The sequence below is a fragment of the Leuresthes tenuis genome, unplaced genomic scaffold (assembly GCF_036924035.1).
Source record: "Leuresthes tenuis unplaced genomic scaffold, fLeuTen1.0.hap1 SCAF_14, whole genome shotgun sequence".
Lineage (NCBI taxonomy): Eukaryota > Metazoa > Chordata > Actinopteri > Atheriniformes > Atherinopsidae > Leuresthes > Leuresthes tenuis.
In genome coordinates, this window is record NW_027325368.1 from 21640081 (window position 1) to 21654879 (window position 14799).

General features: G+C 39.8%; 2 protein-coding genes across 2 annotated transcripts; both read left to right on the plus strand.

Annotated features, from left to right (window-relative positions):
* The first annotated feature begins 194 nt into the window (after window positions 1–194).
* Window positions 195–5215, plus strand: LOC140268216 (solute carrier family 22 member 13-like). Its single transcript, XM_072362986.1, has 10 exons — window positions 195–569; window positions 661–764; window positions 873–1027; window positions 1174–1342; window positions 1508–1628; window positions 3715–3809; window positions 3926–4140; window positions 4230–4338; window positions 4436–4642; window positions 5140–5215. Exons 1-10 carry the CDS (start codon window positions 195–197, stop codon window positions 5213–5215), a joined length of 1626 nt encoding a protein of 541 aa, XP_072219087.1.
* Window positions 5216–7356: 2141 nt separating this feature from the next.
* LOC140268854 (solute carrier family 22 member 13-like) lies at window positions 7357–14799 on the plus strand. The gene is made up of 10 exons (XM_072363844.1): window positions 7357–7779; window positions 7878–7981; window positions 8675–8829; window positions 12208–12376; window positions 12458–12578; window positions 12880–12974; window positions 13113–13327; window positions 13803–13911; window positions 14049–14255; window positions 14361–14799. Exons 1-10 carry the CDS (start codon window positions 7405–7407, stop codon window positions 14425–14427), a joined length of 1617 nt encoding a protein of 538 aa, XP_072219945.1. The 5' UTR covers window positions 7357–7404; the 3' UTR covers window positions 14428–14799.

The following is a 14799-nucleotide window of genomic DNA, read 5'->3' on the forward strand; positions in this document are numbered from 1 at the left end:
CAATGAGTGGAGGCATCTTTTATTCACACAGCTCCTTACTCCTAATGTTCTTTAACAGGTAAACCAGTAGTGAAGAAAGTTTGAAGCTTTGCCACGTGCTGAGTTACAGTTTACAGACGGTTACAGATTGATTTTCAGCTGAGTCATCATAAGCCAGTCTGCCGGACTCTTTTCAGATCATTTGCTGTGTGAAAATGGTGGATTTTGGAGAGATTCTGCAGACAGTCGGGGACTTTGGCCTCTTCCAAAAGCTTATCATTCTTGGGTTAGCCTTCCCCGGTTTCTTGCTCCCGGTTTTCTTCAGTAGCTTTCTTTTTATCGAGTCCGATCCGGAGCGACACTGTAACACAGACTGGATCCTGAGGGCTGCTCCGAACCTGACCGCCGACGAGCAGCTGAACCTGACTCTGCCCAGGGCGGCGGATGGGACCTTCAGCAGGTGTCTGATGTTTGTCCCTGTGGTCTGGGACATTGGCACCATCAGAAAATACGGACTCAATGACACCACAAAGTGCCTGCATGGATGGGTGTACGGCAACATGCTGTACGAGACCACCATAGTCACAGATGTAAGTAGAATACGACGCGTGGTTTTTCATTTTCTCCTGGATACCGTCTGTGTTCACGACCCTGCTGATTTTTTCCAGTGTTGTCTTGCAGTTTGATCTCGTCTGTGAAAAGTCTAAAATGGCTGAAGTTGCACAGACCGTCCTCATGATGGGTTTACTTGCTGGATCATTCGTCTTCGGACCCGTGGCGGACTCGTAAGTGCCTTGTAAAAGATTACGCAAAAGGTCAGAGTTTCTGCATATGCTCAGGAACACGATGCTCAAACTAAACGCGAAACCGTCTTTGGCTGTTTTAAACTTCAGGTTCGGGCGCAGGAGAACCACCCAGTTACCCGTCGTCCTCTTGTTAACGTTCGTCATAGCAGCTGGTGCGTCTCCAAATGTCCACGTTTACTTTGTGTCACAGTTCATTGTTGGAGCTGCACTTGGAGGATACAGAATCAACTCTATTGTGTTAGGTATGACTTCTGTTAAAGACGTCCAACGTGTCCTTTATTCAGTCTGTTGTACCCTGCTCTCATCTGTGTTCTTAAGGGGGAATAAAAAAAAAAAACCTTCTCATTCTAGCTCAGCAGTTATTTTGGTGCTTAAACTCTCTTTGCAGCTACAGAGTGGATTGGGATCACCAGGAGGTCCATGGCTTCCTGTATGAGCCAGTTGTTCGGAGGTCTCGGGCAGTGTGCAATGGCTGGGCTGGTCTATGTTATTCGTGATTGGAGAAAAGCACAGTATATCATGGCAGGAGCGCAGGCCTCTGTGTGCTTATACATTTGGTGGGTGCTGATTGTAGAGTCTCCTTTCAAAGCCTTGATCAACTATTAACAAGGCAGCGTTTGGACATTGACACGTTTTGTGTCGATTAATATCCGGAAAAAACTGGTTTGGATGCAATTGTTACAGTTTCTTAAAACTCACATTTGGTTTGCGGTCTATTTAAGGTGGATTCCTGAATCGGCGAGGTGGCTGTTGGGACAGGGAAGAACTGATGAAGCCAAGATATTGATACGAAAAGTGGCAGCAATCAATAAAAAAGAAATCCCAGAGAATCTGCTGGATGAGGTCAGTCTGATTCAGCTGTTGTTGCATTAGATCACGTTAGACTACGATTGCTCCCTTTTTAAAACTGGACTTTAGGGAAGGAAGGACAAAGAGACCCTATTCCAGTTCCAAGAGTTTATGTCTTGGGCAAAATAGAAAAATCATCTGAACCTTCCCAGGTCTTAGGATTAGGGAAACAAACTCTGATGAACAACAACACAACACAAGCCAAACTCAGTCAGACTGAGGCCTGGACTCTGACTGGGTCACTGCGACACTTTGATTCTTTTCATTTTCAGACATTCTGTTGTAGATTTGCTGCTGTGTTTGGGATCATTGTCCTGTTGATGACCCAGTTTCAGCCAAGCTTTATCTGTCAGACAGGTGGCCTCACATTTGATTCTGAATACTTTGGTACACAGAGGAGTTTGTGGTGGACTCAATGACTGCAAGGTGTCCAGGTCCTGTGACTGCAGAACAAGCCCAAATCATCTGCCCTCCTCCACCACTATGCTTGACAGTTGGTATGAGGTGTTTGTGCTGATATGCTGTGTTTGGTTTTCTCCAAACGTGCTGCTGTGCATTATAACCAAACATCTCCACTTTGGTCTGCTCTGTCCAAAGGACATTGTTCCAGAAGTCTTGTGGTTTGTTCAGATCTAACTTTGCAAACCTAAGCTGTGCTGCCATGTTCTTTCAGAGAGAAGAGGCTTTCTCCTGCAGCCCTTCCAAACAAGCCATACTTGTTCAGTCTGTTTCTAACCGTACTGTCATGAACTTTATCATTTAACAAGCTAACTGAGGCCTGGAGAGTCTGAGATGTATCTCCTGGGTTTTTATTGCAGTTTTTCTGAGCAGTCTGACATTGGGGGGGAACTTGCTGGGACGTCCACTCCTGGGAAAATAGACAATCGTCTTGAATGTTTTCCACTTGTGAATAATCTTTCTCTCTGTAGAATGATGGACTCCAAATAGTTTGGAAATGGCCTTATAACTCTTCCCAGATTGCTGGGCAGCAACAATTGCTTCTCAAGGTCATTGCTGATGTCTTTCCTCCTTGACATTGTGTTAACACACACCTGAATGCTCCAGACCAGCAAAGTGCTGTTCTGCTGTTGTAGAGGTGCTCACCCTGATGATGATGATGATGATGAATTGATAAAAGATATTTTAATATCAGCACCGGACTACTTAAGGATGTACTTTTTTCCACACCCTTCTTTTGCGTTTGGCTAAATAAGTAATGACACGGTCCACTACACTGTGTGTTGTTGCTCATCTTAGGTTGTATTTACCTCATTTCAAGACCTATTAAGGACCAGATTCATATATATATATTATATATATATATACATATTATCTCCTGATAAGTGAAACCTCAGAGCTGAATGAGGGCCTTTTTTTTTCCTTTTTCAAATGACTGGATGTGAGTGTGCTTAAATGAGTTTATTGGCATCAAATTCACATTGGAACACATGGGACTGTAATTCATTTTTAAGGAATTTGCTCATCAACCCAAGATTTGAACTCGCATCTTTCTAGATTAAGGGTCCTTGAAACAAATATCTTAAACTTCTGGAGCATGGAAGTGCCTTTTAGATTTCACAACTTGCTACAATCTAATTTCCTTCGAAAATGTTTGGATGCTTGATTAAATTGATACAGCGCAACACGTAAAGTTTGACTTTCAAACCAACAGCAACAGTTGAGGAAAAAAAAAACAGAACGAAATGAACATGGATACAGATTAGAGCGGTTTGGACTTTCCTATTCTTTAATAACATTTGACACGGCATCCCAGCTTTTTTAAAAACAGGATCGCAGTAGGCCAATTATCTTACATTCATTTTTGAATTAATGAAACCAAATAACTAGATCAAAGGAATGCATGAAGTTTTAGAGACAACTATCAACAAAATAAATGGATCAAAGCCAAATACTGTTGTCAGATCTGTAAGACTGAGGTAGTCGAGATGGAGGATGGAAGAAAACGTCATAGATTTACATCATCTTCAATGACTTGTATTCTTTTTTTTTCAATGTCAGTTATTTAATGCTGGAAAATTGCAGCTGTTCTCTGTAATAAAGTCATGCATTCATGCATCAGGTAATCAGTGAACAGAAAGTCCAAAGTGGAGGAATCAAAACAATTTTCACCTCAGCAGTCCTGGCAAAATACTTCTTCATTATATCTTTCGCCTGGTAAGCAAAGCACATTGAATGCACTTCTCCTTTAGATTTGAACCAACTGCAGTTATAATTTATTCATTTATATATTTAATTCTATTCTATTTAATTCCACTTTGTTTTTTTTTAAGGTTTTCGTTAAACCTGGGCTACTTCAGCCTTGTTTTGAATGTGGGAAAGTTTGGTCTGAACATCTTCCTGGTTCAGTTCCTTTTTGGGATTTCTGAGGCACCCGCTCATCTCCTCTGTATCTGGGGTCTGGAGTTGTTGGGGAGAAAGAAGTCCCTGATATCAACACTTCTCATAGGTGGATTTGTTTGCCTCTTAACCCTGGCTTTTCCTCAAGGTGAACTCCCTTCATGCCAAGAAGAAATGCTGAGTCTGTCCCTGTGAAAGCATTTACAGCTGTTCATTTCTCTGACATCTGCATTCCAGACAGCGCGGTTGTTGTCACAGTTCTTGTAACTACGGGGAAATTCTTTTTGAACTGGGCCGGTTCAGTTTGTATGGTCTACATTCAAGAGTTGTTTCCCACTTCTGTCAGGTTTGGAAGGCAAAACTATCAAAATATGCTTATATTTTATAATTCCATCCATCTTCACTGGATATTTGAAAGTTCATTCTGTGCTCCACTGGTTTAGGCAAACTGCTGTCGGCTTGGGCTCTATCGCCTTTAGAGTAGCAGGCTTGCTGTCTCCATTGCTCAACATGTTGGCCGTGTATCATCACTCTATACCCATCATAGTCTTCAGCAGTCTGGCCGTGGTCAGTGGCGCTCTTGTCTTCTTGCTTCCCGAAACCAGCAGAAAAGAGTTGCCCGAGTCAACTGGTGATACCAAGACCAATGGGTAAGCAAATATCATCCAGGCCTCTTGGCTTTTACATGGGGTCACGAACATGAAATAGTACAAGGATTTTCTCTAAGAATCCGCTACCACCAGCCAAGAAAAACACAGGCACATATGTCTTGTATATAGAGACAATTTCAAGAGCCTTTTCTTTTTTCTTATACTGTGCTAGTTTCCTCTGTTCTTTACCTTTCCTTTGGTCATAGATAAATCTTCAGGACAGGTTAGTTCAACTCTGTAAGCATCATTTATTTCTGTATGCAGCAGCCCTACACCGGGTCAACATTAATACAAACTTTAAAGCTAAAAACTTTCAAACTGTCTACTTTTTAATATGAATGGAAAGTGTAATTCACGCAGGTTAAATATGCAAAGACATGTTAAAAGGTCACGTGTCCAGTCACTGCAGGCCAGTCATTGGCTGCCTGTTGTTGAGTGTTTTCTACTCTTTGTGATCTTTATTGCTTAAACCTCTGGGTGTTCCCTTGTCCCCGTAGGATCACGACCCACAAGAAGACTGGAAGTGATTACAAGAAGACTGAAGACGACAAGAGAAAATCCACCAAACTCTAGCTTCTCCTAGGTCCCATTTTAACTGTACATCGACTCGAAGATCATTTCTTGTTGCACTCTGATAGCGCTGCCACTGCTGTTGTGTTACAGAAATAGATGGTACTCCTGGCTTGCTTGTGACAAAGTGTAACAAATATCTTTTAATTTAAAAGTCTCTCAGCAGTTGGTGAGCTCCCGTCAGCAGTGATGCATTTGGTGTAATAGATGAACACGCTGCAGAGTGCTGGATGGTGGTCCCACGAAGGAATGAACGAGACACATATTAAAGACGCTGTATTTGGTGAACAGCAGACAGTTATGGAAACCCTGAAAGGCAAATAAAGAGTGGAAAATGGCTTATCTGTTTCTTTTTTAATTTCTTATTTCAAGTGTTATTCAAACATGTTTTTGAACAGGTCTGAAGAGGTTTTAGCAGCTGATAGGTTCCCACATGACACTGAAATTCTCCATACATGACGTGCTCTTAAAAGCTGCTCGATACGTCAGACGACCCTCGTCTGCACTGATGTTGTGCAGCTGAATTCAACCAAATCACTCGTGTGGCTGAAAAAGCTGGACTGAAATAAAAAAATGCAAGCAAGAGAGTTTGACTTTGACCTCCTAGCAGACATTATATACCCAAGATAGTACATGCTTTGTCAGCTTCATTTCACATTTTAATATGCTTCCATTTTTGCATTTCACATTAAAGAAAAAAAACTCATGTGAAGTTAACATGATCATTTTCACTGTCTGGTACAAAAGAAGTATCCACGAATCTGAATTATTATTTTTTTTTTTTTTAGTTGAACAGGTTTTCAGCAAATTTGTTTAAAAACAACGTCCTTAAAAAAAAGAAGGATAAGATGCATAATATTATTAAAGGATTCAAGGAATATGAGGGAATTTCTGTCTTTAAAGGGCAGAGGTGCAAGCAGAAGCAGGTTAGCCATGATCTCCACTCTCTTTCATACATAGCTGATAAAACCGCAGGGACGTGGGATTACTGTGAAAAACCCTCAAGGACGACAATCCAGAGTTACATAACACTAAAGCCACCAAAACTTTACTGCAAAAAAAAAAAAAAAAAAAAGAAGCCTTATGTTAACCATGTTCAGAGGTGGTGCCAACGGCTCTGGGCTCAGAGGCAACTTGGGTGGAGCAATAAATGATTAAATAAGGACATCATTTTCACACACTAGCATCACTGCTCCAAAGGAAACCATTTAAATAGCCAACTCACAGAGTGGCAGGTCGAGTGTGAACACACTTCAGACGAAAGAACACAGAGGGCGCCTCGTACAAGTATAAAGCAAAACTGTTCACCTGACAAGTCAGCTGATCAGCAAACAGCCATACGCACAGTTCTTATTATATCTTATAAGTATAATGAGACATCTGCCTAAAAACTGGGCGTACGCTTCTATCATATGACCAAAATATCAGGTGTAAATCATCATATAGGAAAACAAATAAGAAAAAATGACTTGTGCCAATCTGGCAGCACCTCCACTGATGTTAAAAGATATGATGCTATTTTACCGCTGGAATAGTGTCCACATTTTTTTAGTTGACAATGGTCAAAGCTTGAGGTCCCAAGTTTTTTTTTTTCGGAATGAGTCTTAGGCCTGATATTCAAAAGTAGATGGGATTAAACATTATAATGCAAAATGCAGTGTTTTTGAGCAGACAGCGCACAAAACACTGTCCTAACTTTTCTTGTTCTGAGGTTGTAAAAGTCCATGTTATGCAGCAGGTTTTCGAGTAATACTAAGTCAGCAAACTGTAAAAGTGAAATATCAACAGAACTTCAAAAGAGAGATAAGGAAAGAACGGGACTCAGTGCTTTCTCACGGTGCATGTTTTATTGCCTGTGCTGGAAACGGCAACATATCTTTTTCTTTATCCAGGACATTTCTATTAGTTTTGTTGTCATACACCTGTAAAAGGTCGCTCTAGAGTCAAATTTAACTTTGGACTGCAGTTCAAAGCACAAACATGTTATAAGAGTGTTACACAATGAAAACTACAAATGTGTTACATCTGGTTAAATAATCACATGAGCGTCTCCTTCTACAAAATAAAACAGCAGCTGAAGTGCTGCGTCAACCTTCCTCAAGTATACGGTCCTGGGTTTAAACATTAATGGGCTTTGATTAAAGGTCATTCTCTGGCAGCATCTCTGGAAGCGGAATCCTGTACCCCCGAACATGGCTGATTTTGGAGAAATTCTACGGAATATTGGAGAGTTTGGACTATTTCAGAAGACCATCCTGTTTGTTCTTTGCTTCCCGAATTTCTTTCTGCCTTTTCACTTTAGCAGTGTGTTTTTTGTCCAGTCTGATCCGGAGCGACACTGTAACACAGACTGGATCCTCACCACTGCTCCTAACCTCACCAAAGATGAGCAGCTGAACCTGACTCTGCCCAGGGAGGAGGATGGGACCTTCAGCAGGTGTCGGATGTTTGTCCCTGTGGACTGGGACATCGATGCCATCAGGGAATATGGACTTAATGATACCACCAGGTGCCTGAATGGATGGGTGTATGGCAACATGCTGTATAAGACCACCATAGTTACCGACGTGAGTGATACACTTATCTTAGTCATTTGGATTGAAATTTTTTTTTTTAATATCTCTCTTTTACTGACAGAGTGTGTTATTATTATAATTTTTCCCAGTTTGGCCTTGTTTGTGACCAGTCTTATTTGTTGGAAGTGGCCCAAGCTGTGTTAATGGCTGGTATCCTGGTCGGATGTCTCCTACTTGGTCCTTTTGCCGAATCGTAAGCCCAAAGTCTTGTACAAGCCACATTTAGTTTATTTCTTATGTTTCATATTATATTATATTTAGGGATGCTCCAGTTGTGACATTCTGAGCCGAAATCAATGTTAAACATGATATTTTGGTCAATAGCTGACACAAATTAATTAATTGACACAAATAGTCTTTTTCATGCCAGGGAAATGATGACATATGCTCTATGATAGAAAAAAAAAGAACAGTTTTAAAGCATTTCAGCTCTTCATGCAGTCTTTGAATGTGCAGTTTATTCATACAAATGCGTCTAAAAAGAAAAATGTATCACACACTTTCTCATAAACAAAAGATCCTTTGGAAAAATGATGGAAGATTTGTTTAGACTGTTAAACCATTGCCAACTCAACGACTTTTCAGTGCTCACACGGCCCAGCAAATTTTTTTTTTGTGCCATACAAAATTAAGTGTAAACACATCTTGTAAGTTTCAGATCAAAGTAAATTCCACACAACCAGGACATCTCAGATAAACAGTGGCCATGGCCATCAGTTGAGGTTATCCTATTTGCCGATAGGCTGAGTGCAAGTTGAATATTGGTTGATACATGCCTAATTATAATATGTAATTGTACATTTGTTCACTTAAGATAAGTATGTAATATGATACATAATTCATCCAGGAGTAACCAAACTGACAAGAGGAATCTTATTTGTTCCAGGTTTGGTCGCAAACGAGCAACTCAGATTCCGGTGGTGTTGATGCTCGTATTTACCATAGCAACTGGATTATGTCCCAACTTCTACTTATATTTGGCATCCCAGTTCATTGTGGGAATTGGCTACGGAGGTTATCGGCTTAATGGCGTTATACTGGGTACAGTATTATACTCCACCAGTTTTCCTCTGATCCTTTTATTTTTGATATGGTGTTTAATTGTGAATTTATAGTTAAGCTGCTGTCATGATCAGTAACGTAACTGGCAGTGTTGTAGTCAAGACCACCTAAACCAAACCAAACCAAGACAAGACCAAGACCACAGTGTATCCAGACCAAGACAAGAGCAAGACTTTGAGGGGTCGAGACCGAGACAAGACCAGACCAGTATCCCACAGTGCATGACACACTCATGATAAAATGTAGAACATACAAACCATAGGCACCCCTCAAATAGACCTGTAAGTAAAACAAATGAAGATTCCTGTTCATCCACCTCTTTTGTTGACCCATATTATATCTCTGTATAATGAAATGTCTTGATAAAATAATCAAAAAGCACTGCAAAGATAAGCAAACAAATACAAACACCAAGGAGCTGAAATCAACCTAACTATCTTTATTTAAAAAACTGTACCGAATCTTTTTCAAGTTGCTTTCAAATAGTTACACAACGATATGATTGACATGGTACAATATGGTCAAACCAGCCAATTATCTTACCATAACTCTGAAAAAACAATCACCTTTAATGTGAATAATCTTCCATGGAAAAGTGTTAAAAGGGACAAATGTGTATCTTTCTAAACACCCATCTAACACACAGTGTGAGACAATCTGAGTGATTGAGCGAGCCAGAGAGTAGCTTACAACCCTCACATAGTGTCTGACTACATAAAGATATTTGTTTGTGTATTCAACCCCAACATTCGCACTCTTAAAGTATGCGATGTATGCTTATAGCCAGGCAAAGCATATTTAATGTTTAACTTCATAATAGTGGAGCATTAATGTTACTCTGTCTTTACTCTGGAGACTGCTCTGGCTCTCTTAAGCCTAGTTTCACCGTTAACAACACTAAACAATGGCAACCGAGGTGGAGCAGCTGTATTTGCAGTTGGAGCTCATCAATATTAAAGAACAAATGGTTATATTGCAAATGTTGAAGCGCAGGCAACACAGAATATAGAATAAAAATATAGAAGAACCTACAGCAAAAAACAACCAGCCTGAAGTCATCCAGGAACCTCAAGACATCGAGGAAATGTCTCCACCTATTGAGAAGATTTCTGTACCCGCAGAGGAAAAAGAAACTGAAATACTTCCAAAAGAGATTCAAGAAGAAATTACCATTGTCATCAGAATGGAACCAGTCTCTGAACATTTAGAGGACTCCCAACCACCAGACCATTTAAATGTCGAAGACATGCCTCAAGAACAAGAACAAGAACCAAAACAAGAAGATGTCGACATAATAGCTGTGGAAACACAGGAATTTATTCCAATTGTAACCCCTTTTCGCGCTGAAACCCCCAAAGAAGAAAGCCCAGAAGTGATCTCATTGTGGAGGCGCTTCAAAAAATTCATGACGCCAAAACATCTGCGAAAATACAAAAGCGAAAAGATCAAGAGAGAAAACAGCAGCAGCGTTTAGCATTCACACACAAGACCATCCGTGTTTGCTCGGGATATTCCCAGTTTTTGTTTTTGTTTTATTAATATCTTTTAAAACTTCAAGATACATCAATACAAGATACTTTTTTTTTTACTTTTTACTTTACAAATAAGTCTAAAAAAATCTCTTCATAATATGTTATAAATCCATCAACAAATAACAACTAAAATTCATAAACTTTTGTAAAGCTGAATCTTTTCACACTGAACAACTGCGCTGACTGAAAGTATCAGTGCGTTCTTCTCACAACTGTTATTCTATTATTTAAATAAGCATATGAATATGTTCCTTCACTGATGATTATTATACTGATTTATGTGTGAATTTGCCCAAAGATTTACATCAAATAATAAATTATAAATAAAAAACTTACTATGGATACTTGTTTTTTAATCAAAATAAGAAAAGGTGTTACTTGTCAACTAAAAGGTGATTTTCTTTGAACAGCAGAGGTGATGAAGTAGCACATAGTGTTACCTTTTTTAAAGAAGACCTGTCTTATTTCTGCTAGCTAAACCACATTCTGTGCATGTTACAAAAGCACGGCTCTGAAGTGAAGAAGTCCAGGTGCCCGCCTGCTCTGCCTGCACTCCAGAGCTGTCACCCAATAAAATGATTTGATGCCGTCTAAAATAAAAGTTGGTGTAATAAAAGCCACATTTGTAAATCTGATAAAATACTGGAGCTTGTTCAAAACTACAAGATCTCCTCAATTTAAAGTATTATTAATTGTTATTATAAGACTTGTGTTTGATACTCTGAGTACCAGTTTAAATGTAGGCCTCCTTTAACTGGTTTCCAGATTAATGGATTTTTTTTTTGCTTTTCTCACAATGTCACAACTTTTCTTGTAAATAAGGTTGTAACAATTTTTAATAGTCTAAGACAATAGCCTTGCAATCGTGACTTCACAAAGGCTGGTGTTCACTTTTTGTTGAAACCTACTTGTTGAATCTCTGGTGTTCATAAATAGCTGCAAACACCAACAAACAAAGATTTCGAACCAGCATCACTTGTGTTCAACATCAGGATGTTGGCATTTAAGCCAAATTAAAGCCATAAATTAGCCCAGCATGAATCTCATGTCCTCATCAGGAACCACAATGAGAATAAGCCTTGTAACTAGTCTTTCTTAATAACTAAATAATCAAATAGTTAGGAGTAAAAAGGAAAATAACCTTATTTGACTTGATTTCTATTGCTGTATGCAGGGTTATATATAAATATATATATATGTATGTATTCATAGTCGGGCTGTCAGCTAATCAGTATAATAAAAAATAATGCTCAGAGTGCCCAGGAGAGAGCAAACCGTGAGCTGAAGTGATAGACCATCCAATCAATGCATTCGTACAAAATGCTTATGTGGCGGCCTGTTGCCTGTTGCAGGTTCTCTCAGAGAGACTCAGAGACAGCGGACGGTTCAACGTATAGTTTATTTAACTCTTTTTCACAAATGTGGAGTCGTTCGCAGGCCTTCCTTCCCTCCCGGTTCGTGCTACCGACTCCACTTCAATTCTCCTCCCAGCTCCAGCACGCTACTGAGTTTTTAAAAGAGGAGAGTGATTAGACAAGTGACTGCCGGTGTACTAATCACTCACCTAGTCCTGCTCCCCAGAGCTCTCTCCACAGCTCTCTCCTGCAGCTGATGCACCACGCCCCCTCCACAGCTTACCTTTTTTACAGGCCTATGACAGACCTACAAAACACATTATTTTACTCTCTCTTCCTTTTTCAATCTAATTCATTGATCGCTTTCGAGATGGGGAGAGAACGTCAACAAATCTGACCAAAAGAGCAATTAAAGAGAATCAGATACTGTACCTTTAATGACATGTTAACAGTTGGCTTCCTGTTTCCAGCCACTGAATGGATTGGGGTGTCCAGACGATCATGGGGAGCATGTGTGACTCAGCTATTTGGTGCAATTGGACAGAGTATCCTTGCTAGTATGATCTACTTTATCAGAGACTGGAGACTGGCTCAACTAGTCACAGCAATTCCGTTTGCAGTCGTCACTGTTTACATATGGTATGCACGAACACGCTCCTGATTCAAGCTACATGTGAGCAACAGATTGGTGAGAGGTGTCATTGACTTGTTTTCGGACAGGTTCATTCCAGAGTCAGCCAGGTGGTTGTTGGACAGAGGGCAAACAGAGGAGGCTAAAAAGCTGATCACCAAAGTGGCAGCCATCAACAAACGCACAGTTCCAGACTCTCTGCTGGAAAAGGTACCCGTCGTCACTTTTTTTCAGCGATTGTATGAAAACACGAATGGGGAAATAATAAAAGGAACATGAAAAAACTGTAGACACCGTGTGTAGTCTAATGTGCAAATCTGTTTCGTGAGAGAATTTCGCCAGCTTAAAGTGTACGGTGCTCACGTCCAGTCGAAATTGAACTGTCAGAGAGATTTCTGCTGAACTTTTAAGGTTAAAGTGGGATAGCACCAGACTGCAGCAGTTTCATGATATGATTCGCGAAGGGGAGCAAATGTTAACATCATGCTGTGTTTCCCCCTGTGCATTACAGATTGAAATTAAACAAACAGAGAAAAAAGATGGCGTAATAGTTCTTTTCAAATCACCTGTTCTTAGGAAGTATTTCCTTACGGTAATATTGGCATGGTAAGTTATATTTCATGATACACAAATTAACTGCCCGCAGCCTATAAATCAGACCCAAAAAAACATGAACACATGAATTCGGCAGTCATTTTTATTTATTTATTTTTAAATGAAGCTGATTCTCTTTGTTTTTCACAGGTTTTCACTGAATGTCACCTACTTCAGCCTTTCATTCAACGTGGGAAACTTTGGCTTGGACATTTTCCTGACGCAGGCCATGTTTGGCCTGAGTGAACTACCGGCTCATATCATGTGCATTTGGCTGTTAGAAACTGTGGGGAGAAAAGTGTCACTGATGTCAACACTTCTGATTGGGGGATTATTGTGCTTCTTAATCCTTGCTGTTCCTCAAGGTAAAGACCTTCATATTTCTCCATTTCCAGCCACCAAAATAGACTTAGCAGGTTAGGTGGCTGTTGTGTGGAAACCTTACATCTTTGAATACTTCGGTGATTCCCCGACTTTCAGATCAGACAACATTAAAAACAATTTCCCCAATGTCGACGTCTTGTTTGCATTTTAAACTTTGTATTTTTAATGTATGGTCATAAATTCATGAAAATAGTTGTTTTGTTGTTGGAGGCTGACTGTCATTATGCCCTCATTTTAATTGGCTTATTAGCGATGTTTTTATTCTTCAAGCAGTAATATTTGGAGTCATAATTCTCTGCCACTGTTGTAGGTCACAATTTGGAACATTTTGGAACCGCTAGTCTAAATCCCAAAAGCAAACTCTAGAAGACTCGTCTTTTTCAATCTCTGTTCCTTTCTCATTTCTTTCACATTTCCATATTCCATATTATTCCACATTCTGATGTTCTGTTCAAGATAATGCTGTTGCTGTCACCACATTGGCAATTGGTGGTCGATTTTTCATTAACTGGGCTGGATCCATATGCAATGTGTATATTCAGGAGCTGTTTCCAACATCTATCCGGTAAGCTGAGTCTCTACTGTTTAAGATTGATTCTGATTATCATTTCCCCAAGACATGTAAAAATGGTTTGGCTTTTTTTTTCTCAGTACAGACATGAAAGAGTTTAGTATAGACAACGATTTACATTCTTGTTCCAGACAAACAGCCTCTGGTCTGGGCTCTATTGCGAGCCGAGCTGGTGGGTTAGTCTCACCGCTGCTCAACATGTTGGCCGTGTACCACTGGACAATTCCAACCATAGTTTTCAGCACCCTTACAGTCATTAGTGGAGTTCTCAGCTTTCTGCTTCCTGAGACCAGACGGAAAGAGCTCCCAGATTCAACCGATGAGGCTGAGGGCATCAAGTAAGCAGGCTGCATATCAATTGCATATTCTTTAAGTATTTACTGGATATTCATATAATTTACTTTTCTATTCCATAAACATCTCTATTCCTTTTTTACCCACAGAAACAAGAGCACATTGAAGAATCAAAGTGAATCAATCAAACCGGAAAACATATCAACCAGGCTGTAGTCTGAATAGTTCTTTTTTTTTCGGGAGGGATCATTGTTTAGTTTAACTCAAAATAATAGGGAGGCGATTGCTCTAAATGTTACCAAGGATGCTGAAAGTTAACAGAACTTTTGATGACACAAGACCTTGGAGAGAATCTAAGTACATTTTAGAGGCTTTAAATCTTCTACCTCCCTCAAGTTACATAGTACTTTGATTTGCACCATTTCAAACTGTTAATAATAGCAGATGCTATTAGTCTTCAGGCAGAATGCACATTCTTTTAGGCACACAGCAGTCAGTAGCTGTCAAACATGCCTCCACAAATTAAACTAAACAACCAATTCACGGATTAATGGTATAATTGCCAATTGTATTTTTGGTGTACTTTGG